This window comes from Gallinula chloropus (assembly GCF_964237585.1).
Source record: "Gallinula chloropus genome assembly, chromosome: 32".
Taxonomy (NCBI): domain Eukaryota; kingdom Metazoa; phylum Chordata; class Aves; order Gruiformes; family Rallidae; genus Gallinula; species Gallinula chloropus.
The window spans coordinates 3,050,518-3,078,293 of NC_140117.1; the positions used below are offsets into that span (position 1 = coordinate 3,050,518).

General features: G+C 54.5%; 1 protein-coding gene and 1 long non-coding RNA gene across 2 annotated transcripts; one reads left to right on the forward strand and one right to left on the reverse strand.

Moving 5' to 3' along the window:
• Window positions 1-1,435: 1,435 nt before the first annotated feature.
• LOC311202964 (butyrophilin subfamily 1 member A1-like) lies at window positions 1,436-11,579 on the reverse strand (the record flags this gene model as incomplete). The annotated part of the gene is made up of 7 exons (XM_084277605.1): window positions 1,436-2,176; window positions 2,656-2,688; window positions 2,926-2,946; window positions 3,656-3,769; window positions 4,019-4,300; window positions 4,649-4,996; window positions 11,501-11,579. The coding sequence occupies 7 exons, from the start codon at window positions 11,577-11,579 to the stop codon at window positions 1,503-1,505; spliced, it is 1,551 nt and encodes a 516-aa protein (XP_084133731.1). The 3' UTR covers window positions 1,436-1,502.
• Window positions 11,580-13,514: 1,935 nt separating this feature from the next.
• LOC311202968 lies at window positions 13,515-14,900 on the forward strand. Its single transcript, XR_014617947.1, has 2 exons — window positions 13,515-13,798; window positions 14,461-14,900. It is a non-coding gene; the product is annotated as an uncharacterized lncRNA (long non-coding RNA).
• Window positions 14,901-27,776: the final 12,876 nt, after the last annotated feature.

Consider the following 27,776-nt stretch of genomic DNA (forward strand, 5'->3'; position numbering starts at 1 on the left):
CTGAATATGAGCCAGCAGTGTGCCCGGGTGGCCAGGAAAGCCAATGGCATCCTGGCTTGTGTCAAAAATAGTGTGGCCAGCAGGTCTGGGGAGGTGATTGTGCCCCTGTACTCGGCATTGGTGAGGCCACACCTCAAGTATTGTGTCCAGTTCTGGGCTCCTCACCACAAGAAGGACATTGAGGTCCTGGAGTGAGTCCAGAGAAGGGCATCAGGCTGGGGAAGGGGCTGGAGGGCAAATCCTCTGAGGAGCAGCTGAGGGAGCTGGGGGTGTTCAGCCTGGAGAACAGGAGGCTGAGGGGAGACTTTCTCACTGCCTATAATGACCTGACAGGAGGGTGCAGAGAGGTGGGTGATGGTTTCTTAAGCCAGGGGACAGGAGATGGGGCAAGGGGAAATGTCAAGAAGCTGCCCCAGGGCAGGGTCAGATTAGAATTTAGGGGGGAAAAAATACTGAAAGAGTTGTGGGGATGTGGAACAGGCTGCCCAGGGAGGGGATTGAGTCACCTTCTCTGGATGTGTTTAAAGAAAGGGTAGATGAGGTACTTAGGGATCTGGTTTAGCATAAGACGGGCATGGCTGGACTTGATGATCTTAAAGGTCTTTTCCAGCCTTGTGATTCTGTGACACAGGGTGCTGGCAAGCAAGCCCTATGGCTGTCCCAAAACCTGGTTTGTGATCCACTGTACAGGACACCAACACACAGACAGAGCAGAGGGACTGGATTTATTCTGTGCATACACGGGTGCAGGGTGGTAATTCCACAAAGCCAGCACCCAGCACACACAATCTGCCCTGTTTGTTCCTGTGACATGGTTAGGAAAAGCCTGGTAAATAGATGCTAATTGGTTAGTTAATTACCCCATCATCTGCTACTGGTCAAGCATATCTAAATTAGCATGCATGGTCTTTGCAAGTTTGGGGGGGCATTAATTGGGTGGGTGCTCATGATTACCCCCTGTCACATTTCCCTGCCCCCAGTTCCTGCCCATTCCTGTTTCCTTCATCCCTCTCTTGCCATCTCCCAGCCCTCACCCCGGCTGGGGCAGGAGCTTTCCTCTTCCTCAGATGTTCAGCTCTCCCCAAGGACACTTGTTACCAAATCGCACTTTGGATGAGTCCTCGGGCTCATCTTCATGGTGGTGTTGTGAGCAGAGCCAGGCAGAGCCCTGACGCCCCCATTAACCATGTCTGGGCACCAGCCCAAACACATTTTTGTTCCACCCACCTGCAAAATTCGACTTCATAGATTTCAGCCAGATTCATAGATTCAGCCAGACCCAGAGCTGCATCCAACGGGTCACAGCTGGGACAGCTGGAGATACGATGGAGCCCAGGGTGAGCAACCCTGTCCCGGCCGCGGGTTGCGCATCCCCACATGGCTCCTGACGATTGTATCATCACAGTGTGATCAGCTCTGCCTGCAGCAGGAATACAACCCACAGCCCATACCAGGGACGTGGGGAAATGAGCTCCAGCCCAGCTGAAACCTTCCCAGCCCCCTCACTGCCCCCCCGCTCCCTGCGCTGGGATGGGGCCGAAGGGGACATCTGCTCCTGTGGCAGGGAGGAGAGGAGTGTGGGCAGGGTCTGCAGAGGGGCTGGGTCTCTGTGGGGGTGTGGGGAGGGAGGAAGGGGGACAGGAGGTGCTGTCCCTGAGGCACAGCTCAGTTCCCTTTGTCTCCACCCAAAACCAGGGTCGGATGGTCTCTCCATTGAATGAGGCTGGTGGGAAAGTGAAGATCTCAGCCCCACTGTGACCATCGATGAAAGTCACCAGCCCCCACGGATAGTCCAGACAGACCCAGACTCTGCTGGGGACCTGGGACAGGGTCAGGTGGGTGCGAGGAGAGGTGAGGGACTGAAACTTCCCTTTATAGTGCCCAACCGCCCAGATCCCTTCTTTGGGGCTCAGGTATATATCCTCCTTCTTGTTCACAGAGTCCCTGGCCACCCCCACAGCCCACCATGAATCCCCTCCCACCTCCCCCTTCATCTCCACCTCCCAGCAGTGCCTCCCCTCACTGAATCCCTCCTGGCCCACCACGCAGGGCCAATACGTAAATCTCTGAGGGGTGTCAGGCAGGTCCTGCTGTGTTGGTCCCCATCTCACACTTCTTCCATCCTGGGACAGGACAAGCTCGGGATGAGCCGTGTTGGGATCCAGGGTCACCACATCTGCAGGGACAGGAGGAACCAGAGCATCAGGGGCAGAGCTCAGTGCTGGGCAGGTTTCACCCCCCCGGGGACAGGATTTGCCCCATGGGGCAGGACATGGGGCATCTCCTTCCTGCAAGAGATCCCATCCCAGGGCCAGTCCCAGCATGGCCATGGCCGAGCTCACTCCCATAGGAACAGGCACCAGTCGGGCTGCAGCCCCAGCATGGAGGAGCAGGATGGGGAGGCAGCAGCTGGGTCTGGGCAGTGCCCGGGATGTCAGGGGGGAATTGGCTCCTCTTGGCCCCACTGATGGAGCTCACGAGGGGTGGGACAGGCCACAACACAGCAGAGGAACAGCCCAGTGCCACGCTCGGGGTTGGGGAGTCACGTAAAATACCCAGGCACAGCCAGTCCCATGCACTGTCCAGCCCAGAAGCCCCTTGCACACGACGCACGGGAGGAGAACCCCCCTGAATGACACCCAAACCCCCAGTTACCTGGAGTGTGGGGCAGCAGAAACTTCCTCCATGCTATAAGGAGAGAAGAGAGCTGGTTACATCCCAGAGCCGGTGCCAGCAGCTCTGGGTAGGGAGAGGGTCAATCCCCATGCTGGTCTGCCCAAGCTGCCCACCCAGACAGGCACATGCCCTTGGGCTTTCCCAGCCCCAGGGATGCCAGGATGAAGAGGATGGGCAGGGAGGGAAAGGGCCAAGCACCAAGATCCCAGGACAGGACCTGAGGCTGTGCCGGAGCTCACGGACACTCACCCAGTGCTGCATCTCGTTTCTCTGGAAAGCAAAGGGAAAGCAATGTTTGATCAGGTGGGACATTTTGTCATCCCCCAACTGCCCATGAGGAGCTGTCAGAGCTCAGGCAGACCCAAAATTCCTCTTTCAGATGGGCACAACTCCCTAAAGACCAGGAATGGCTCCTTCCACCACACTCACCCAGGGCTGCATCCCATTTCCCTGGAAAGCAAAACCAGCAAACAATGTGTGACCAGAGGGAACAACCACTCACCCCAGGGCTCATCCCAAAGGAGCACACAGAGCTCGGGCTGATCCCCAACTCCTTTTTGGCGAGTAGGACCAGACCGCCTTGCTCCTGAGAATGGCTCCCTCCCATCCCATCCCCCTGCCAGCCCACCCAGGCTCTCTGGAGCTCAGCCCCAATGCCAGGAACCCTACAGAGCCAAGTCCCTCCTGGAGGCTTCTGTGCCAGGAGGTTTTGCTGGGGGAAGGGGTCAGAAGGACTCACCCAGCTCTCTGGAAAACAGCAGTGCTGGAAAGCAAAGCAAGAGGAAGAGGAGGTCAGGAGAGCAGCTTGCTTCCTCAGTGGGAACAGCTCAAGAGGGTCTCTGGGACCTTCCGACCAGCCAGGCACTCTGGCTGTGCTCCCTGTCCTCTCCACACACACCCCACAGTGTCCTTGTCCCCTTCCATCCCAGCGCAAACAGCTTTTTAATAGAGGCAACACGTCCTTTGGGAGCAAACGTACCTTTCCTTCTCCAGAGAGAAACTCCGATGCAAATGATCCCAATGGAGAATACAAGGACCATGAGGAGCACACCCAGACCAACCATCCAGGGATGGGCATCGTGGAGAAAGGGAGCTGAGAAACAAACAGATCCGCAGGGAAAGGGACCGAGTTCCACTCACATCCGTTGGGAGAAGGACCAAGAGATCCCCACACCACACCTCCCAGCCATTTTCCTGTGAGCCCTGGCCTCAATGGGACAGAGTCCTCTCATGCCCCCACACCCCCACACTGCACCCCAAGCCCAGACCAAAGCTGCTCCCAGCCAGGCAGCCAACCCCCGCCCTGCTCCAGTGCCGCAGGGGCTGGCTGCAGCCGTTGCACCGGAGATGCGCAGGGATGCCTCCTGCTCCTGGGCCAGGCGGCTGTTCCTGACCACACAGGACCAGTTCCCATCTCTGGTCCCTGTCACCATGATGGCATCTTCGGTGTCAAACAGGCCCCTGGCATCAGGAGAATATCTCTGGGAGACTGAGGGGACATGGTGCCCGTTGGGGTCTTTCCACAGCACCTCCGGTTGCGGGAACCATCCCGCCGATCGACACAGCACCCGGATGCCTCCGGCCTCGTAACCCTCCAGAGAGAGCTGAGGGCCAGAGCCTGTGGCTGGGGAAGAGCCCAGGGTTGGGGTCAGGGAGGGATGGGCTCAGCTTCAAGGTCACCACCAGATCCCTGAGCAGACCCAGCACAGCTCCCACCAAACCCACCCCAACCTGTGCAGGAACCACCCAGCGTTGATGCCCAACGGCCCCAGATCTCCCCCCAAACCTCCCGGCATAGCAAGACTGAGCTGTGCAGCTTCAGCGCCTCCAGGCAGCATCTGCACCCCCCCAAGGTTTCCAGACACCGTGCCAGCTCTCCTGGGGCACCATGGGATGGGACACAGGTCTGTGAGTGACAAACGAGCCCAGGGACACCACGACCACCCCTGGAAACACTGCACCAGACACAAACCTGACACCCCCAGCTCCACCAAAGCTTCTCCATAGGAGGCACCGTCAGTCACGGTGCAGAGGTAATAACCATCATCAGAGGGTCTCAGCCCAGAGATTCGCAAGTCCAGCCTTCCTCTGGAGAGACCATCTCTGGGCAACTGTGTCCTCCCAACATATTCCTTCATCTGGTCCCCAGACACGTCCTCCCCATGTCGGTAGTGGTGCACCGTTTCAGAGACCCTGTGCCGGATCCACCTGATATCCCAGCTCTGAGCGTCCATGGCTGGGGACAAGTGACAGGGCAGCACAACATCCTGCCCCACGGTGACACAGAGAGCATGGCCTGGTCCTACCACTCTGAAGTCAGCTTGGCCATGGAGAAGGACACAGACATGGAGATGGTGCCTACGTTAATTGAGGGTGTTGCAGGCCAGGGCCGAGCTTGGCGTGAGCCAGGCACACTCCATGCCGTGGGTGTTGCTTTGCCCTCCCATGGTCCAGAGACCCCAGAGAAACTGGAGCAAGACTGGAAGGAGAAGGAGGTTTCCCAGGGGCGGGGACCTGGTCCAGAAAACAACCTCCACCCCAGTCAGCCCTGCTCCAGCCACAGCGGCCAAGGGAAAGTGAAATTATGCAGGGCCAAGCTACGGGCTGGGCTCCCCCCACCCCATGGCAGCTCCTGCCCCACATCTGCCATCCAGAGCGCGTGAAAGCCCCCACCAGCCCTGCAGAATCCCTACCTGATCCCAGCTGGAGCACGTGGAGAGTCACCCAATACCTCAGGAGGCTCCTGGGGCTCGCCGGGAGCCACATCTGCTGCCACTCTGGAGAGGAGGGAGGGGAAGGAAGGTAGAGGAGGGTGATGGGGGTCACAGCCACCCCAGAGGCAATCTGGCAAAGAAGAGCTGCCCCTGCCCCTGCCCCTGAAGAGGGGCTGAAATCCCCAAAGCCCCTGCACCAGCACCACGATGGTGCCAGAAGCCAGTGCTCAAGGGCAGGGTGGGACCACAGACAGGTCCCCAGGGCAGCCCCTGCTCTGCCCCACGGCCCCTCTCCAGGAGTTATCCCAAATCCCGTATCAGCTCAAAATGTAGGGAGATGTTCTAAACGCCCTGGAGAAAGGAATCATCTCACAGCAAGGAAATGAGCTCTGGGACTCAGCAGGATGAGGAAAACATAGATTTCCTTTCAGGGGGTGGGATTTGAGGTCCTGTAGCACAAAAAATGAATTGACATTCCACATCTTCCTGCCAAAGCCTTGAAAAGCCGGAATCTAAACTCAACAGCCTCGGTGTCTGTGAAGCGGGTCGGCTTCTTCCCAGCACCAGGCAGACTGGAGATCACTCCTTCGGATGCAGGAGCGCCGCTTCAAGCCAAGTTTCTCATATTTCACAGAATCACAGAATCCCAAGGTTGGAAAAGACCTTTGAGGATCATCATGTCCAACCAATCCAATCCTATGCTAAACCATATCCCTAAGTACCTCATCAACCATTTTATGAACAAACCCAGGGAAGGTGACTCAGCCCCTTCCTGGGCAGCCTGTTCCAGCCCTGACAACTCTTTCAGTAAAAATTTTTTTCTAATATCCAATCTAAATTTGCCCTGGCACAGCTTGAGGCCATTTCCCCTTGTCCCACCCCCTGTCCCCTGGCTGCAGAGACAATTGCCCACCTCTCTGCACTCTCCCTTCAGGTAGTTGTAGGAGATGGTAATGTCTCCCCTCAGCCTCCTCTTCTCCAAACTAAACAGTCCCAGCTCCCTCAGCCACTGCTCATATGATCTCCAGCCCCTTCCCCAGCCTGGTTGCCCTTCTCTGGACTCACTTGAGGATCTCAATGTCCTTCTTATGGTGGGGAGCCCAGAAATGGACAAAGTACTTGAGGTGTGGCCTCACCAATACCCAGTACAGGGGCACACTCCCCTCCCCAGACCCACTGGCCACACTGTTTTTGATACAAGCCAAGATGCTATTGGCCTTCTTGGCTGCCTGGGCACACTGCTGGCTCATATTCAGCCTGCAGTGAACCAACACCCCCAGGTCCTTCTCTGCCTGACAGCTCTCCAGCCAGTCTCCCCCAAGCCTGTAGCGCTGCATGGGGTTGTTATGTCCCATGTGTGGCACTCTACACTTGGCCTTGTTAAACTTCATCCCCTTGGTCTCAGCCTATGGGTCCAGTCTGTTCAGATCCCTCTGAAGAGCCTCCTTACCCTCAGGCAGATCAACACTTCCTCCCAGCTCAGTGTCATCTGCAAACTTACTGAGGGAGCATTCAATCCCTTCATCCAGGTCATTGATAAAGATGTTGAACAGAACTGGACCCAGGACTGAGCCCTGGGGGACGCCACTCGTGATTGGCCTCCAGCTGGATTTGGTTCCATTCACCACCACCCTTTGGGCCCGGCCATCCAGCCAGTTTTTAACCCAGCTGAGGGTCCACCTGTCCAGGCCAGTGGCAGCCAGTTTCTCAGTCAGAATGATGTGAGAAACCGTGTCAAGGGCTTTTCTGTCTCTCCATGTCCCTCACTATTTCTGTACTCTATCACTGTGGTGACTGGCAATGAGCAACACCCAATTTGATATGAATTTCAGGTGAAGCCATTTATTGGGTGAAATCCCACAGATTAGAGACATTTGTTACTGCAAACGTGGCAAGCTGAAAAACTGCTAATGTAAACATAAAAAGAACCCTGCTAATGTAAACATACACTGTTTACACCCCACTGATTCGTTAATGATTATAACGAGTTCTGATGAACCCAGACTTCTAGTGGGCCTGTGCCACGAGCATTGACACCAGCGGCAAGGCCACTGGTGAACTGCTGACAGTCCAGGCACAACTGTACAAGCCCTTTAGCCTCAGCAACTGACAGGTGGTGTTGTCGTTGAAGCTCCCTGGCAGATTGATGAAAGGATTCATGTGATCTCTGAGCCTGTGCACAGCGCTCTGCTGAGGGAGCAGCCCACGCTGGTGCTGCCAACCTGTCTGCTCTCTGACTGCCTTCTGCCAGACCCTGAGTTAGTCCCGTGTGGCTGCCAATATGGGTAATAAAGTGCTGATGCTGTTGGTTAGACAGGAGGAGCCAGAATTCCTTAAACAATCTATATAATCTCTCATCTGAAACCCCTTCCAATAGTGCCCGTTCCATTCGGGTCACTATTCCCACCACACACAGGGAGTCACAGACCAGATGAACCGGTTCGGCTTTCCGCTTGTCACACACTCTCACAACCGCCTGCAGCTCCAGCTGCTGATTGAGGCTTGGGCTCCTTTGAATAGCAAATCCTGCCATTTCCCATGCTCCTGACATGGAATTGCAGCCTTCTGAGCTCTTCCCCCTGCATCAGTGAATACTGGAACACCCCGAACCACACACCCAGACAACAAGGGCTTTTCTTCTGTTGGACAGTTCTGTGCTGCTGTAGAGATTCTGTGTGGTGGGTAATGCACTTTCACTTCCCCTGCACGGTCTGATAAAGCTATTTGCAGGGCAGTGCTGTTCCTCAAGGCCCAAGCTAAATACTCTGCTGCTGATGGAACAACAATAAATGTGGGTTCTGTTCCTGCAGTTCCTACTACGTGATTGTGGCCTTTTACACTGACCTGGGCTGTTGCCTCCAAACACAGAGTTACAGTTCCCTTTGGCTGCATGGGCAGGAATACCCATTCTAACAGCCTGAAGGGATCTTTGTCATTAGTCCACTGCATTATAATAGCAAACACATGTTCTGTTGGATTAACGACTGTGACTCCTATGTCCCACTCAGCATCCCATCCATGGGTATATGTATTTTTGATTTTGTTACTAATGACTTCCAGGGCCTTTTTAGCTGCTTCTGACAGGATTCTGGGTGCTCCTGCACCACCTCCTCCCTTTAGCAATGCCACTACAGGTTCCAGTTCCCTATTCGTAATGCCACACAATGGTCTAACCCAGTTAGTATCTCCAAGCAGCTTTTGAACATCATTTAACGTGCTGACCTCAGCTGGGATCTCAATCCTTTGAGGTGTTCTGGTACTTTTATCAATCTGCCCCCCCAGAGATTTCCACACTGGCTTCTTTTGAATTCTCTCTGGAGCAATCTGTAACCCCTTGCTTTTCAAATGCCCTGTCAACTCATGAATCAAACTTTCAATGTCCAAGTTTTTTCCCACAATCAGTACCTCATCCATGTAATGATAAAAGATTAGATCAGGATGGGCTCTTCGTACTGGAGCAAGTGCCCAGGCTACATGAGCCTGGCACACAGTGGGTGAATTTTTCATGCCTTGTGGGAGCACCACCCAATGACACCTTTCCATGGGTTCAGTTTTGTTTACAGTAGGGACTGAAAAGGCAAATTTCTCATAATCATCAGGGTGTAAGGGAATAGTGAACAAACAATCCAAACGTCCCAATTTTTAGGTCTCACGTTTGGAGGTGGCAGACCGGGCTGCGGAGCTCCCGCATCTTCCATCACTTCATTGACTTTTCTTACCTAGTGCACCAAGCGCAATCGCCCGTCCTGTTTAGGGATGGTAAAAATAGGCGAGTTCCATGGGCTTGTGGAGGGCTGGATGTGTCCCTTGGCCAGTTGCTCCTCTATTCAATCTTGGAAGTGGGCAAGGTTTTCTTTAGGAAGCGGCCATCGCTCGACCCAAACGGGGGGTTGTGTTTCCCAGGTGAATTTTCAAGGAAGCTGCCCACTTTCAATGGTCGCCATCCAAACTCCTTCAGCTCTGTGCCCAGCCTTGCTCTCAGTGGATAAATGCATCCCTGAGCCTATGGCACATCCCAACAAATGCTGCAAACCGATTCATCAGGAGACAGTGATTTCTGGGGGAGTTGTGTGGGAGGTGTGGATGGGAGCAGTGGGTGTAGAGACCAAGTGCGTCCCTGATCCGATGGCTGACAAGGCAGATTCTGGCCAGGCGGCTTCTGGACCGTCTCTGTAGGGCTTTTGTCCGTGTGCACAGGCTCCTTGTCAGTGTCCATGGGCTCAGGAGGTGCTGTGGGGACAACACTGACCGGTGCTTTAGTCTGTGTTTCTCTGTATCCATAGTCTTGGGGTGGGGGGTTGGTCGGTCCTGGGACTGGGGGCTCAAACCCTTTCCCAACAGGCCATGCAATTGCCGCCAGAGCTTTAGCAGCCCCCGTGGCATCTGTCTGCTCCGCTTTTATGCTTTCCTGAGTGGACATCACAAGTTTCCCAGCAGCAGCAACTCTCTTGACCTTCTTGTCTCCCCTACAGACTGCATCCCATAATTTATCCCCCACACCTCGCCAGGTGTTTACACTGAGCACTAAGTGCAGTTGGAGTGAAACTCCATGGTCACGACACCCCCGCAGCAGACGCTCCAGCGTCGGCTCATCCCATTTTATGCCTCTTTGAAAGGGTTTTTGCTCAAATCCTGCCCATAGCCCTTTCCTCACTAGAGAACTTATTCCCCACAGCTGTAACAGCTGCTCACCTTCTCAGCCGTACTGCTGCAGGGTGTTGTTTTCTCTCCATCATCCTTGAGCACTGTCTGGTTGCTGCAGGGATTGTTTCCAGCTGCTCTCTTCCTCTGGAGTTTCACTGATTTCTTCAGTCGTGGTATCAGGAGCTCGTCGGTCGTAGGTTCAGGTCACATCGGTCGATCTCGGGATCACGTCGGCGTCACCATTTGTGGTGACCAGCAATAACCAACACCCAATTCAATATGAATTTTAGGTGAAGCCATTTATTGGGTGAAATCACACAGATTGTAGACCTTTATTACTGCAAATGTGGCAAGCTGAAAAACTGCTACTTGGTTACATACACTGTTTACACCCCACTGATTGGTTACTGATTATAATGAGTTCTGATAACCCATCTTATCACTAAATATCCTCAGTTTACCTTTGATGCCTAAAAGCATCCACACACCGGCTGTGTGACCATCTTATTATGGCTGGTTCTTGACATGTTCCCTTACTCCCAAGTTCTTCCCATCACAACTTCTTGGTTTAGGGCAGCCTGTACCCCTGTCATCAAGGCCTCTGTGTTTTGGGAATGTGACTATTAAGTTCCTCTCAGCATGAGTAACTTGTCCTGTCTCATGGGCACACGAGGATGTTGTCAGGGCCTAAATCTTGGGTGAAGAGAGTTAGGCCGCCGGCAGGCCTGCTGTCTTCCCCAACAGTTCACTGCTATGGGTACAGTCATAAATCACAGTGTCTCTCAATCTCTCAGTCCCAGTCCTCCATGGTGTCACCAGGCTCCCCCCAGCAAACCTGCTCCAGCGCAAATCCCTCCCTTTCTTATCTCTGTGTCTCTGTCTCTCTCCATGGGCTGCAAGTGCTGGCAGGGCCTTGCTCCGATGCAGGTCACAGCATCTCCTGTATGTCTCCCCCTGCACCAGGGTGGGGCCTCTCCACAGTCTGCAGGTGGGGTCTTGGTCTTTCCATGGACTGCAGGGTCACCCGCTCTAGCATGGGTTTCTCCACTGGCTGCAGGGGTATCTTTCTCTCAGGCATCTGGGGCACCTCCTCCTCCCCTTCCCTGCCCTTGATGTCTGCACAGTTTCTTAGACCTCCTCACTCCCTTCACTGGGGCACAAAGTGGCTGTTTGTGGGATTTTTTCTCCTAAATGTGACTCCCAGAGGTGCTGTGACCATCACTGATGGCCTCGGCCTTGGTCAGCAATGACTCTGGCTGTGAGCCAGCTGGTGGTTGTTCTGTGGAGCCTGCAGAGAGCTTCTGGCTACTCTTTGTAGAAGCCATACCTACAGCCCAGAACCCAGCCATGCAAAACAACAACCGAGCTTTACCCTCAGGCTTGAGGCCCCAGAACACTGCGGCTCATGCCCACAGCCTCTGCCAGCCTCACAGGCTCTGCCTTCCTCCCAAACCCTGGTGCTTTACCTGGTATGTACATCCAGATGAGGAATCCACTGATGGCAATGACAACCAGGATGGCAAGGGGAACAACCACACATGGCATGATGGCCGAGGAATCGGGCACTGACATGAGAGTTACCCTCTGCGTGCCCAGGGCCCACAGCACTCGGGGTATCACATGAAGCTGTGATACAGACCCCCTGTGCCCAGGGCGTGGCGGGGCTGGCACCCAGCCCCACAGCACCATGTAACAGCAAGGGGATAGGACAGGGTTCTGAATGCCAGGGTTGCAGGGACAGGAGATGGGATGGGTTGGGGGAGCCCCTCTGGCTCCGGGGTGGGGGTACAAAGTACCATAGGAAGTGTGAAGGACTGGGACATGAAGTGGGAGTCCCTCTGGGTCTGGGGGTCTCCACTGACACAGGCATAGCGAGGGGTGGGATGTGGCAGCCAGGCCAGGGATGGGGTGCTGGGCACTGGGCAGTGAGGGATGTGCTGGTTTTGGAGGGCCTCCCCAGCTCTAGGACAAGGCACCCCCTCACACTGGGAACCCGCTGACAGTGGCACTGGGCAGGGTTGGGTCTGATGCCTCGAAAAGCCGGAATCAAATCTCACTCGCCTTGGTGCCTATGAAGCAGGTATCCTTTATTGCAGCGCTGGGCACACAGGGCATCGCTCCTCCATCTGTGTGCACCGTTCAAAGGCCAATTTCTCCTATTTGTGCAGACTGACTCTACATATTCTCTGAAGCTCCGTCTATATCAACCTACTCAGCATTACTACATTTCACCGAATCAGGTCGGCACAGGCTGGGGCAGCAGCGTGGGGCAGGGAAAGGTCTTCTGAGGGGAGGCAGGGAGCTCTCCCATCCCAGAGCCCTGTCCCAGCCCACACTCAGTCCCACTCTGGTTTTAGCGTTGACGCAGTCTGGACAGGTCCGCACGGCTCAACTGCTGACCAATCTGGGTCTGCTGGTCAAAGTATGGATGTGCCATATTCTTCTCATAGCGTCCAGGGGCACCCACATCCCTGAACTGAGACCCGGCGTCCCCATGACTGGGCTGTAAAACATAAGTGTAGAAGTAGCAGAAGGAGTGGAGCTCTGTGGGGACACAGGGCACGGTGGGGGGTGGGGGGCACGGGGACCCACGGTGCAGGGATGGGACTGGAGCGGGGATGTTGGGGCACCGGGGTGTGCCCAGGAGGGGGTCCTACTTCCCAGGAAGATCGGGGGATCCCTGCTGTCAATGGCGGGCGACTCAAAGGAGACACAGGTTGGGTGGGGGGCGGTGCGGAGGTTGGAGGAGGGCAAGGCGAAGCAGGGCCGGGGGGTGAGGGAGGGGGCGTTCCGAGGGGGCACCCGCTATCCTGTGGAAGGGACCAGGGGCTCCCTTCGCCCAGGGGAGCTCCCGGGCACCAGGGAAGGGGAACCCGGAGTGGAGGAAGGTCAAGAGGGGTCCCGCTGCCCAGGGAATGTAGCACTGGAACCCAGGAAAGGGGGTCGGGGGGGGGGGGTCTGGCGCCCAGGGAAAGGGCTCCAGGTCCCCGCCCACAATTACCTGACGCTGGTTAGACACGACCAAATATATGAGGACCCCCAGCAGCACCCCCAGCACCAGGCTCTGCACCATCCCTCCGCTCGGCTCGGGTTCCGCTACCACAGGAGCCGGATGAGCTCCACTCCCGATCAGACCTCGCTGCCAGCCCCGCTCCAAGCCCCCCGATTGGCTGTGCCACTACCCACCCACCAATGGCAGCCCGATACACCTCTGACGTCACCGGGCTCCGGGCAGATCCCGTCTATGCTGATTGGCAGAAACGAAATCGAAAGCGCCGAAAGCAGCGCGGGAGGGGAAACAGAAACCCCACCCGCACCCCCCCCCCCCCCCCCTCCTTCAGCACGGGACCCCCCACGGGCCCCATAACCCCCATGACCCCCAGGGGGGTCTGAGGGCTGGGCGGCCCCGTGCGGGGTCCAGCGCCGAAGGTGGGGGGAGTGAGGAGAGGGCTTTGCCTCCCCCTCCCCCCACGCTGCTTTAGGCGCTTTCGCTTTCACTTGCTAACCCGCAGAGACGCGATCTGCCCGGCGCCCGGTGACGTCAGAGGCGTCTCAGGCTGCCATTGGCGGGCAGGTGGTGGCGGAGCCAATCGCGGTGCTCGGGGGGGCGGGGCTGGCAGCGAGTTCTGTCCTGGAGCGGGGCTCGTTCGGCTCCTGCGTTCTCGGATCCCGAGCCGAGCGGACCGATGTTGCAGGCCGTGGGGCTGGGTCTGGGTCTCCTGCTGGGGGTCGTCGTATGCTTGTTGGTGACTAAGCAGTGTCAGGTGAGTGTGGGCAGGGACCTGTAGCCCTTTCCCTGGGCGCCAGAACCCCCCCCGACCTCCTTTCCTGGGCTCCAGTGCTCCATTCCCTGGGCAGCGGGACTCCTCTTGACCCTCCTCCACCCCAGGTTCCCCTTCCCTGGGCCCCGGGAACTCCCCCAGGCAAAAGGAGCACCTGATCCCTCCCGTGGGACAGCGGGTGCCCCTCGGAACGCCCCCTCCCCCACCCCCCGGCCCCACTTTGCCTTGGCCTCCTCCAACCTCCACACCCTCTTCCCTTCCCTCCCCCTCCCCCTCCCCCTCCCCCTCCCCCTCCCCCTCCCCCTCCCCCTCCCCCTCCCCTTCCCCTCCCCTTCCCTCCCCTCCCCTCCCCTCCCCTCCCCTCCCCTCCCCTCCCCTCCCCTCCCCTCCCCTCCCCTCCCCTTCCCCACACCGCCCCCCACCCAATCTGCATCTTCTTGGGACTCCCCTGTCATTGACAGCAGGGATCCTCTGGTCTTCCTGGGAAGTAGGACCCCCTCCTGGGCACACCCTGTTGCCCCAACATCCCCGCTCCAGTCCTATCCCCCTCGAACTGTGGGTCCCCGCACCCCCCACCCCTCACCATGCCCCGTGTCCCCACAGAGCTCCACTCCTCCTGCTACTTCTACACTTATGTTTTACAGCTCAGTCATGGGGACGCCGGGTTTGAGTTCGTGGATGTGGCCTTCCGTGCCCGCTATGGGAAGAAGAATAGGGTGCAGGAGTACCTGGACCAGCAGACTCAGATTGGTCAGCAGTTGAGCCGTGCGGACCTGTCCAGACTGCGTCAACGCTAAAACCAGAGCGGGACTGCGTGTGGGCTGGGACAGGGCTCTGGGATGGGAGAGCTCCCCGCCTCCCCCCAGAAGACCTTTCCCTGCCCCACGCTGCTGCCCCGGCCTGTGCCGACCTGATTCGGTGAAATGTAGTAATGCTGAGTAGGTTGATATAGATGGAGCTTCAGAGAATATGTAGAGTCAGTCTGCACAAATATGAGAAATTGGCCTTTGAACGGTGCACACAGATGGAGGAGCGATGCCCTGTGTGCCCAGCGCTGCAATAAAGGATACCTGCTTCATAGGCACCAAGGCGAGTGAGATTTGATTCCGGCTTTTCGAGGCATCAGACCCAACCCTGCCCAGTGCCACTGTCAGCAGGTGTCCCATCCTTGTCCTTGAGCTGGGGAGGCCCTCCAAAGCTAGCACATCCCTCACTGCCCAGTGCCCAGCACCCCATTCCTGGCCTGGCTGCCACATCCCACCCCTCGCTATGCCTGTGTCAGTGGAGACCCCCAGACCCAGAGGGACTCCCACTTCATGTCCCAGTCCTTCACCCTTCCTATGGTACTTTGTACCCCCACCCCGGAGCCAGAGGGGCTCCCCCAACCCATCCCATCTCCTGTCCCTGCATCCCTGGCATTCAGAACCCTGTCCTATCCCCTTGCTGTTACATGGTGCTGTGGGCCTGGGTGCCAGCCCCGCCACGCCCTGGGCACAGGGGGTCTGTGTCACAGCTTCATGTGATACCCCGAGTGCTGTGGGGCCTGGGCACGCAGAGGGTAACTCTCATGTCAGTGCCCGATTCCTCGGCCACCATGCCATGTGTGGTTGTTCCCCTTGCCATCCTGGTTGTCATTGCCATCAGTGGATTCCTCATCTGGATGTACATACCAGGTAAAGCACCAGGGTTTGGGAGGAAGGCAGAGCCTGTGAGGCTGGCAGAGGCTGTGGGCATGAGCCGCAGTGTTCTGGGGCCTCAAGCCTGAGGGTAAAGCTCGGTTGTTGTTTTGCATGGCTGGGTTCTGGGCTGTAGGTATGGCTTCTGCAAAGAATAGCCAGAAGCTCTCTGCAGGCTCCACAGAACAACCACCAGCTGGCTCACAGCCAGAGTCATTGCTGACCAAGGCCGAGGCCATCAGTGATGGTCACAGCACCTCTGGGAGTCACATTTAGGAGAAAAAATCCCACAAACAGCCACTTTGTGCCCCAGTGAAGGGAGTGAGGAGGTCTAAGAAACTGTGCAGACATCAAGGGCAGGGAAGGGGAGGAGGAGGTGCCCCAGATGCCTGAGAGAAAGATACCCCTGCAGCCAGTGGAGAAACCCATGCTAGAGCGGGTGACCCTGCAGTCCATGGAAAGACCAAGACCCCACCTGCAGACTGTGGAGAGGCCCCACCCTGGTGCAGGGGGAGACATACAGGAGATGCTGTGACCTGCATCGGAGCAAGGCCCTGCCAGCACTTGCAGCCCATGGAGAGAGACAGAGACACAGAGATGAGAAAGGGAGGGATTTGCGCTGGAGCAGGTTTGCTGGGGGGAGCCTGGTGACACCATGGAGGACTGGGACTGAGAGATTGAGAGACACTGTGATTTATGACTGTACCCATAGCAGTGAACTGTTGGGGAAGACAGCAGGCCTGCCGGCGGCCTAACTCTCTTCACCCAAGATTTAGGCCCTGACAACATCCTCGTGTGCCCATGAGACAGGACAAGTTACTCATGCTGAGAGGAACTTAATAGTCACATTCCCAAAACACAGAGGCCTTGATGACAGGGGTACAGGCTGCCCTAAACCAAGAAGTTGTGATGGGAAGAACTTGGGAGTAAGGGAACATGTCAAGAACCAGCCATAATAAGATGGTCACACAGCCGGTGTGTGGATGCTTTTAGGCATCAAAGGTAAACTGAGGATATTTAGTGATAAGATGGGTTATCAGAACTCATTATAATCAGTAACCAATCAGTGGGGTGTAAACAGTGTATGTAACCAAGTAGCAGTTTTTCAGCTTGCCACATTTGCAGTAATAAAGGTCTACAATCTGTGTGATTTCACCCAATAAATGGCTTCACCTAAAATTCATATTGAATTGGGTGTTGGTTATTGCTGGTCACCACAAATGGTGACGCCGACGTGATCCCGAGATTGACCGATGTGACCTGAACCTACGACCGACGAGCTCCTGATACCACGACTGAAGAAATCAGTGAAACTCCAGAGGAAAAGAGCAGCTGGAAACAATCCCTGCAGCAACCAGACAGCGCTCAAGGACGGTGGAGAGAAGAGGAAACAACACCCTGCAGCAGTACGGCTGAGAAGGTGAGCAGCTGTTACAGCTGTGGGGAATAAGTTCTCTAGTGAGGAAAGGGCTATGGGCAGGATTTGAGCAAAAACCCTTTCAAAGAGGCATAAAATGGGATGAGTCGACGCTGGAGCGTCTGCTGCGGGGGTGTCGTGACCACGGAGTTTCACTCCAACTGCACTTAGTGCTCAGTGTAAACACCTGGCGAGGGGTGGGGGATAAATTATGGGATGCAGTCTGTAGGGGAGACAAGAAGGTCAAGAGAGTTGCTGCTGCTGGGAAACTTGTGATGTCCACTCAGGAAAGCATAAAAGCGGAGCAGACAGATGCCACGGGGGCTGCTAAAGCTCTGGCGGCAACGGCATGGCCTGCTGGGAAAGGGTTTGAGCCCCCAGTCCCAGGACAGCCCGGCCTCCCCCACCCCAAGACTATGAATACAAAGAAACAGAGACTAAAGCACCGGTCAGTGTTGTCCCCATGGCACCTCCTGAGCCCATGGACACTGCCAAGGAGCCTGTGCACACGGAGAAAAGCCCTACAGAGACGGTCCAGAAGCCGCCTGGCCAGAATCTGCCTTGTCAGCCATCGGATCAGGGACCCACTTGGTCTCTACACCCCTGGGGGAAGTGACTCACTTTGGGGAAGTTCATGGAGGACTATCTCCTGTGGGTGTGACCTCAGCTGAGAAGGAAAACAACTCATGAGGAACTGACCAAACCCCCCATTTTCCCAGTCCCTGCCCCTCCCCGTGGCACAATGTGGGGGGCAGAACAGAGAATAATCCTGACTAAAGTGCAGCCTGCTAAGAAGGGAGGGATGGGGGGAACTGCTTTAAGATCTGGTCACACTTCTCATCACCTGACTCTGGTGTCGCTGGGGGTGCAGGGCAGTGCCATCAATGAGAGAGTTTTCTGTCCTTTATTCTGTGTTGAGTCTGTTCTGCCCATGATGCTGATTGCAGAATGATCTCTCCCGGTCTTTATCTCCACTCCTCAGCCTCTCAATATCTATTTTCTCCCTGTCCCACTGAAAAGGGCAGTGACAGAACAACTTTGGTGGGCATCTGGTGCTCAGCTCCCGGCAGGGGGAAAAAACCATGAGAGGTTTGAGCTCTGTCCAAAGCTCTTCCCACACTCTTGCTGGTGTGCACCCTCTGGTGCGTCACGAGGCTGGAGCTCCTGTGGAAGTATCTCAAATCCTCTGGGCACCTGAAGGGCATTTCCCTCATATGTGTTTGCTGGTGGACAGCAAAGTCTGAGCTCCATGTGAAGCTTCTCCTGCACTTGAAAGCTTTTTCTCCCGTGTCATTTCTCTGGGATGTAATTAAGTCCCTGCTCTGGCCACCCTCATGTCCAGATTCAGTGAGGGCATGTTGCCATTCTGCAGAGTCTTCCTGGGTTGGGGTTTCTCTGAGGTCAGCATTGCCTTCTCCACAAACCTTCCTGCTGCTTATTTTCATCTTACCCCTGTTGTGACACAGAGAGAAGCCAGGGGTGCACATCAGCAAGAAGATGTACAAGTGCCCTGAGTGCAGGAAAAGCTTCATGTGGAGCTTGATGTTGTGACAAGACCCACCAGAGAATCCACATGAGAGGAAAACCCTACCAGTGCTACAAGTGCAGGAAGCCCTTCAGCAAAATGTTGAACCTTGTTGAACACACAGAGAAGCCAGGGGTTTTGTAAGGGGTAGAAAAAGCTAATTAACCAGGCAGGAAAATTGGCTGCAGGTGCAGCAGCTCTGCTTTCATGGTTCCCTGGGGATGGACGAAGGGGAAATCCACAGAGAAGGAAGTTTTTGTCATTTAGAGAAGTTATTCTGGTTTCCAGCCAGGATCAGTGAAGCCCCCATCTCCCAGTCCCTGCCCCCTCCCCCCCACCCCTTGCCACAGTGGGGGGGAAGAAGGGACTGAAATCATGACTAGAGTGAAGTCAGCTAAGAAGAGAGGGGTGGGGGGAAAACAGCTCATGAAGAAGTGACCGAGAACCCCATTTTTCCCAGTCCCTGCCCTCCATGTGCCACAACGGGAAGAAAGAATTGAGCAAAATCCTGACTAAAGTCTGCTAAGGATGGAGGGGTGCAGGGAAGGTGTTTTAAGATCTGGTCGCATTTCTCATTATCTGATTCTGGTTTTCACTGTGTGTGTGGTGCAGTGTAATAAATTAGAGAGTTTTCTTCCCTTCACTCTGTGTTGAGTCTGTTTTGCCCATGTTGTTGATTACAGAATGATGTCTCCCTGTCCTTACCTTGACTCCTGAGCCTCTAAGTATATATTTTCTCCCTGTCCAACTAAAAAGGGGAGTGATAGACCGGCTTTGGTGGGTGTCTGGACTCCAGCCAGGGCTAAACCACCACAGGGTGAAATCAGGAGATAACAGAATGAGGGACCTGAGAATTGTCTTTACAAGGTCAGAGAAATTCAAATTTCTTGAGGGACACTAGGTGGGAGGATGGTGCTTTGGTCATCCAGAACAAAAGGTGCCTGGGTGAATGTGCATCCTCCACCCAAGCTCCACAGAGGACAAGTATCAAACGTCATCCCAAAGCCAACTTCTGGGATGGAGCTAGTCCAGGGAAACCATGTCTGCAGGGAAGACTGATGTTCTCATCCACTAGAAAATGACCCAGAAGAGGAGAACAAAGCAGCTTTTCCTCAATGTTCCTCCTCCCCTTGTCTCCCAGGAGCATTAAGGGGATGGTCTGTCTGGTTCCTGAGTGCTGCAGACCTGGAGCCATCTGAAAATTGAAAGCATCTGTAACACAAAGACCACAGGCCAAACCTTCAGGAGCTCTTGGCTCCAGCCCTGGGTAGGGCAGGACTCCTTACTCAGAGACAAAACAGTCTCATAGCTCTTAAGCATGGTGTTCACATAGAGTGTGGATCCAGCAGGAACCATTGCTGGGTCCAGCAGGAGCCATTGCTCCTTGGTGAAATACATCTCCTTGAAGATCACAGGCTCCACCAGCCGCTGTAAAACATGTGCAGTACCTGGGGCTGGAGCCACTGCCCCAAACCTTCAAGAGGGAGAAGAGTAAAACCCCCATAGGCCCTGGAATGAAGAAGCAGAGGTGCTCAAGCCCATCCCAAGCAAGAGAGGAAAGTTTCACACTCTTTTTTCTTTGATGCTTCAGAGCAATGAGGAAGAAACCCAAAAACCTCCCAGGAGGAGACTGGGCTCCACGGATCTGAAAATAAAACTGCAACCAGGACCAAGGAGAGTGGCAAAAAGGGGTTGGGGTACAGAAGGATGGCCTGGAAATGCCCCGGGTCAGTGCATCAGGAGGGTCCCAGCCCCGGCCATTTTCTGCTCACTGCCTGTCTGGGAGTGACAGCATCACCAGGAGTGGCTCCAAAAGTCAATATGGGCTCTGAGCAGCTGGGTGCCTGGACTCAAGTTCTTCCCATCCTTCTCCACACCTTCCTTTGTCCTTGAGGTCTCCTCCACCACCAGACTCTGCTCACAGCAGCATCCTATCGTGTCCCGCCCCATCCCATCCCAATGCAACCCATCCCATCTAATCCCAACCCCTGTTGCAGGGTGCCATGGGGCTGGGTGCCCTGCGTACAGGAGGTCTGTGTCACAGCTTTACATGATGCCCCGAGTGCTGCGGGCCCTGGGCAGGTTGGGGGCAGCTCTCGTGTCAGTGCCCAATTCCCTCAGGCCTCACACAGAGTTGGAGTGGGGGGTGCTGTCAGGGGGCCTTGTCCCACTGAAGGCCCAGGGCTGCAGCAGCCCCTCAGCCCCATCTCCCTGGTCGTGTTTCAGGGCCTCACACACTGCAACACTGAAAACTCAGCTCACACTTGGTGGCTAGTGGCAATCACTGGCTGGGACTGGCACACCAATATCCTGGAGCTGGTGCACCACCCTCTGCCCAGCTCACTCCATCACCTCTACAGCCTCATCTGGTGCTGCCTGGACATCATGCAGCAAAACCCACTGGACCTTATCCAGCAAAACTGTCCTGGTTTCAGTTAGGATGGAGTTAATTTCTTTTCTAGTAGTGGATGGAATGCTGTGTTTGGGAGTTAGGATGAGAGCAGTGCTGATAGCAGCCTGATGTTTCTAGTTGTTGCCAAGCAATTAAGGACTTTTTCAGTTGTTCATTTTTTCCCTACTAACAAGAAAGGAGGGGACGCAGCCAGGACAGGTGACCCAAACTGGCCAAAGGGGGTATTCCATGCCAATTATGTCATGCTCAGTATAAAGGGCGGCTGGTGGGAGGAGGAGCAGGCGGCTCCAGGACACATGGTGTTTGGGGACAGTCTGGTTTCTTGGGACAGCTCTGGGCTGCACGGCCTGAGTTGTGTGGTTCAGTGAGAAACTGCATTGTGTGTCACCAGTTACATATGTTGTGCCCTAAAGTCCTCTTCTCATTGTTATATCTATCTTTCTGCTATTCTAGTAAACTATACTTATCCCAGCCCACAGGGTTTTGGTTTCCTGGCTTGTATTTTTCCATTCCCTTAACTTCCCCCCCAAGAACTTCCCCCCCTCCCCCCTTCCTTTTAAACAAACAAGGGACTGTGTAGTGCTCGTCTGTCAGCTGGGGCAAAACCATGACAGGCTGGGTATGTCTTTCAACCCCGGCTCCTTTGGTTTGGGAGCTACGGCTGGGTGTTTGTCACGTTGCAAATGGAAGGCCACTCCAGCCCAGAGGGGAAAAATCCCAAGGGCAGGGGCATTAGGAGGGGCTTCCCCAGAACAGAAAATCGTGGAGTGTGGCAACGTGGCTGGCTGATCGAGGCCAGAGCTACATATCTCAACAGTCTTCCTTGCAAAACAGCCTTGAGAACTCACTAACGAGAGGCTGAAAGCATGGGAACAAGACACTGTATCAAGAGCTCCTGGTACTTAGAAATTCCATTGTGGTGAGAGAAACCTGGTGTGGTGCAAATGGCCTTTTCCCCTTCTATCTTGGCCCCTAGTTATGTAACCCTCAGATGTATTTAAGCAGCAGCCAGCTTGAATAGAAGTGAACTGATTGCTTTTAATCATAGTGGAGTGCAGTCTGTTCCTAGCACCTCTTTGCACTTCCAAAGCCCCTGGATACAAATTATTTCCCAAGATCTGGATTTTGGACACAGGAACTCGCAACAATTGGCACCTGAACAAGGGACCCGGATGGACAAAGACCAGGAACAACCAGGGACCCTGAAGAAGGTTATGGAGACGGTTGCAGCAGCTGGGCCGGAGCAAGAGGAGCTTCAGAGAGAGGCTGCAGCAGATGGGCTGGTGCCGCTGTAAGAGTAAGTGTTGTGGTAGCTGGAAAAGTGGGGTTGCTCCCTGTCCTCTGCATCCACGATGGAGTGGGAAGCTGCGGAGAAACTGCTCATTAGTATTCTCTCTAAGAGAGATGAGCAAGTGTCTCCAAAATGCATAGCGGGGCTGATAAAATGGGCTCGTCTCTCCGGACATTTGACAGAGGTGGCACTAATATTTAGTGTCTCCAAATGGCCAGAGATTGGGGATCATATGTGGGATGCCCTTATTACGGGTGGTAAAGATGAGAAAATGCTCCCATCTCTTGGACTGACCTGGCATGTGGTGGTTAACACTTTAAAGGCCATGCAGGCTGAATGCCAGGTGGCTGCTGTTGCAGTGCAGACATTAACAGGGTCTCCAGCTGCATCAGAGACAGTGTTTGAGAGGCCAGTCCGTGGCTTAGTACATTCTGTGTGTTCCATGGCCGCTGAATTGCGAAACTCGGTGGAGGGAGCAAAAAAGGTCAACACTTTGCCCTTGGTGGAGTCTGCCGACCAAAGAGTGCCTGCAAACTGTCCTGAAAGTGCAGGCTCCTCAGCCCCGAATTGTTCCCCTGAGACATCTAACAACTCCTCTGATTTGGGGAGAACGGAGGGAGAAGTGCAAGAGCTTATTGAGCATCTCCAAAAGCTTAAATTAAAACAGAATAATCAGATGACTAATTCAGTGCTGCCGACACCGGCACCGTGCAAGATGCCTGTGCCTTCATCGCCACCTTGTGGGGGAGGTGCGCCAGGTACAGTTCCCTCACGTTGAACAGTGGTGTTCGGTAGTGCGGTCATAGAAGGACAACGGGAAGTGGCATCGTGAGTTGCCTGCCCCGTAGTATATACTCAAGACGGGGGTAGCTGGGAATGTCACGATTGGAAACTGTTGCAGCAGGCGCTGGCGTCAAAATCCCAGTATGACAGAAACCCCTGGCCTCACAATCCCTCTATGACACAATCCCCTGGCCTCACAATTACTTTGACTCAATCTACTGGCCTTACAATCACTGTAAGACAAAATACCCTGGCCTCACAATCCCTCTATGAAACATTCCCCTGGCCTCACAATCTCTCTCTGACACAATCCCCTGACCTCTCAATCCTTCTATGACACAATCCCCTGGCCACACAATCCCCTGGCCTCACAATCCCTCTATGACACAATCCCCTGGCCTCACAATTACTTTGACTCAATCTACTGGCCTTACAATCACTGTAAGACAAAATACCCTGGCCTCACAATCCCTCTATGAAACATTCCCCTGGCCTCACAATCTCTCTCTGACACAATCCCCTGACCTCTCAATCCTTCTATGACACAATCCCCTGGCCACACAATCCCCTGGCCTCACAAACCCTCTATGACACAATCCCCTGGCCTCACAGTCCCCTGGCCTCACAATCCATCTATGAAACAATCCCCTGGCCTCACATTCCCCTTGCCTCACAGTCCACTTTCTTCACAATCCATCTAAGATACAGTCCCCCGGCCTCATAATCCATCTATGAAACACAGTCCCCTTGCCTCACAGTCCTTCTTTGACACAGTCCCCTTGCCTCACAGCCCATCTATGACGCAGTCCCCCTGCCTTGCAGTCCACTTGCCTTTCAATCACAGAATCACAAATTTCAAAAATACCTTTGAAGATCATCAAGTCAAACCATTCCTATCCTAATCTAAACCAGATCCCTAAGTACCTCATCTACCATTTTTTTGAACATCTCCAGGGAAGATGACTTAACCACATCCCTGGGCAGCCTGTTCCAGCCCTGACAACTCTTTCAGTAATTTTATTTTTCCTAATATCCAATCTAAACCTGCCCTGGCACAGCTTGAGGCCATTTCTCCTTGTCCCATCTCCTGTCACCTGGCAGAAGACACCATCGCCCACCTCTCTGCAACCTCCCTTCAGGTAGTTGTAGGAGATGGTAAGGTCTCCCCTCAGCCTCCTCTTCTCCAGGCTGAACATCCCCAGCTCCCTCAACCGTTCCTCATATGATTTGCCCTCCAGCCCCTTCCCCAGCCTGGTTGCCCTTCTCTGTGCATGCTTCAGGACTTTGATGTCCTTCTTATGGTGCCCAGAACTGGACCCAGTACTTGAGGTGTGGCCTCACCAATGCCGAGTACAGAGGCACAATCACCTCCCCAGACCTACTGGCCACACTGTTTCTGATACAAGCCAAGATGCCCTTGGCCTTCCTGTCCACCTGGGCACACTGCTGGCTCATATTCAGCCTGCAGTCAACCCAACACCCCCAGGTCCTTCTCTGCCTGACAGCTCTCCAGCCAGTCTCCCCCGAGCCTGTAGCGCTTCATAGGGTTGTTATGTCCCATGTGCAGCACTCTACACTTGGCCATGTTAACCTCATCCCACTGGCGCTCAGGCACTGCTGATAACGGCGGAAGAGGTGCTGATGGTGACAGGCGCCGTGACGTCAGCGAGGCGGAGTCACCAAGGCAAAGCTGGTGAGAGATGAGAGAGGGGGCAGGGCCTAGAGGCTGGGGGACGGGGCTTGTGCCGAAGGGGAGTGGTCTATGGGTCCCTATAGGTCTCTATGAGTCGCTATAGGTCCCTATGGGTCTCTATGGGTCCCTGTGGGCCCCTATGAGTCTCTATGGGTCTGTATGGGCCTCTATGCTCCCTATCGGTCTCTATGGGTCTCTGTGGGTCCCTGTGGGTCCCTATGGGTCCCTGTGATTCTCTATGGGTCCCTATGGGTCTCTATGGGTCCCTAAGGGTCCCTATGAGTCTCTATGAGTCCCTGTGGGTCTCTGTGGGTCTCTATGGGTCCCTGTTGATCTCTATGGGTCTCTATGGGTCTGTATGGGTCTCTAAGGTTCTCTATGGGTCCCTATGGGTCTCTATGGGTTTCTGTGGGTCCCTGTTGGACTATATGGGTCCCTGCGGGTCTATATTGGGCTCTATGGGTCCCCATGTGTCTCTATGTGTCCCTATGGTTCTCTATGGGTCTCTATGTGTCCCTGTGGGTACCTATGGGTCTCTATTGGTCCCTATGGGTCTCTATGGGTCTCTATGGGTACCTCAGATCTCTATGGGTTCCTGTTGGACTCTATGGATCCTCGTGCGTCTCTATGGGTCCCTATGGGTCCCTATGCATCTCTATGGGTCTCTATGGGTCCTTATGTGTCCCTGTGGGTCCCTCTGGGTCTCTAAGGGTCCCTATGGGTCTCTATAATTCTCTATGGGTCTCTATGGGTCTGTATGGGTCTCTAAGGTTCTCTATGGGTCCCTATGGGTCTCTATGGGTTTCTATGGGTCCCTGTTGGACTATATGGGTCCCTGCGGGTCTATATTGGGCTCTATGGGTCCCCATGTGTCTCTATGGGTCCCTATGGTTCTCTATGGGTCTCTATGGGTCCCTATGGGTCTCTATGGGTCCCTATGGGTCCCTGTGGGTCTCTTTGTGTCTCTATGGGTCCCTATTGGTCTCTATATGTCTTTACGAGTGTCTATGGGTCTCTAAGGGTCTGTATGTGTCTCTATGGGTCTCTATGGGTCCCTCTAGGTTCCTCTACATCTCTAAGGGTCTCTATGTGTCCCTGTGGGTCTCTATGGGTCCATGTGGGTCTCTATGGGTCTCTATGGGTCCTTGTGGATCTCTATCCTCCCTGTGGGGCTCTATGGTTCTCTATGGGTCCTAAAGGGTCCCTCTGGGTCTCTATGAGTCCCTACGCATCTCTATGGGTCCATATGGGTCTCTATGGGTCTCTTCAGGTCCCTATTGGTCTCCATGGGTTACTGTGGGGCTCTATGTGTCTCTATTGGTCTCTCTGGGTCCCTATGGGTCTCTATTTGTCCCTATGTGTCTCTATGAGTCTCCATAGGTCTCTATGTGGCTCTGTTTGTCTCTATGAGTCCCTCTAAGTCTCTATGGGTTTCTATGCGTCTTTGAGGGTTCTTATGGGTGTCTATGGTTTCAACGGATCCCTAAGGGTCTCTAAAGGTCTCTAGGCTCCCTGTGGGTCTCTATGGGTCCCTATAGGTGTCCATGTGTCTCTATGCATCTCTATGGGTCCCTGTGAAACTCTCTGAGTCCCTCTGGGTCTCTATGGTTCTCTATGCATACCTATGTGTACCTCTGAGTCTCTATAGGTCCCTGTGGGTCTTTATGGGTGTTTATGGTCTCTGTGGATCTCTATGAGTCTCTAGGGGTCTCAACATGTCCCCAAGTGTCTTTATGAGTCCCTATAGGTCTCTGTGGGTCTCTCTGGGTCCCTATGGGTCTCTATTTGTCCCTATGTGTCTCTATGAGTCTCCATAGGTCTCTATGGGGCTCTGTACGTCTCTATGAGTCCCTCTAAGTCTCTATGGGTTTCTATGCATCTTTGAGGGTCCTTATGGGTCTCAATGGATCCCTAAGGGTCTCTAAAAGTCTCTAGGCTCCCTGTGGGTCTCTATGGGTCCCTATAGGTCTCTATGGGTCTATATGGGTATGTATGGGTCACTATGGGTCCCTAAGTGTCCCTATGGGCCTCTATGTGTCCCTATGTGTCCCTATATGTCTCTCTGGGTGCCTCTGGGTCTCTATGGGTCTATATGGGTCCCTGTGGGTCTCGATAGGTCTCTATGGCTCTCTCTGGGTCCCTGTTGTCTCTATAGGTCCCTATGGGTCTCTATGGGACCCTCTAGGTGTCTATTGGTCTCTATGTTTCTCTTTGGTTCTCTATAGGTCTCTATGGGTCTCTATGGCTCCCTATGGGTCCTTATGGGTTACTATGGGTCCTTAAGTGTCTTTTTTGGTCTCTACGGGTCCCTATTGTGTCCATATGGGTCTCTATGGTTCTCTATGGGTCTGTATGGGTTCCTATGAGTCCCTCTGGTTCTTTATGGGTCTCTATGGATCCCTCTGGGTCCCTCTGGGTCTCTATGAGTCTCTATGGGTCCCTCTGGTTCTCTATGGGTGTGTATGGGTCTGTATGGGTGTGCATGGGTTTCTATGGGTCTCTTTGGAACCCTATGGGTCTCTATGGGTCTCCATGGGTCCCTGTACTTCTCTATGGGTCCCTCTGGTTCTCTATGGGTTTCTATGGGTCCATGTGGGTCTCTATGTGTCCCTATAGGTCCCTGTGCATCTCTATCTGTCCCTATGGGTCTCTATGGCTCTCTATGGGTCCCTCTGATTCTCTATGGGTCCTTCTCTATGGGACCCACAGAGACCCATCGAGACCCACAGAGAGCCATAGGGACCAATAGAGACCCACAGGGATTCATAGAGACCCTAAGACACCAATAGAAACCCATAGAGACTCACAGGGATCCGTAGAGAGCCATAGAGACCCATTGGGACACACAGAGAAAAATAGGGTCCCACAGACACTTATAAAGAACCACAGGGACCCATAGGGACTATGACAGACCCATAGAGACCCAGAAGGACTCATAGAGATCCATGGAGACCCATAGGGACCATGTAGAACCTTAGAGACACATAGGGACCCTTAGGGACCCATAGACATCCATAGAGGCACATAGGGATACATAGAGACTCAGATAGACCCTTAGGGACCCATAGGGACCCATAGAGACCCATAGAAACCCACAGAGACCCATAGGGACCCGCAGATACCCCTAGAGACCTGTAGAGAGCCTCAGGGACCCATAGAGAC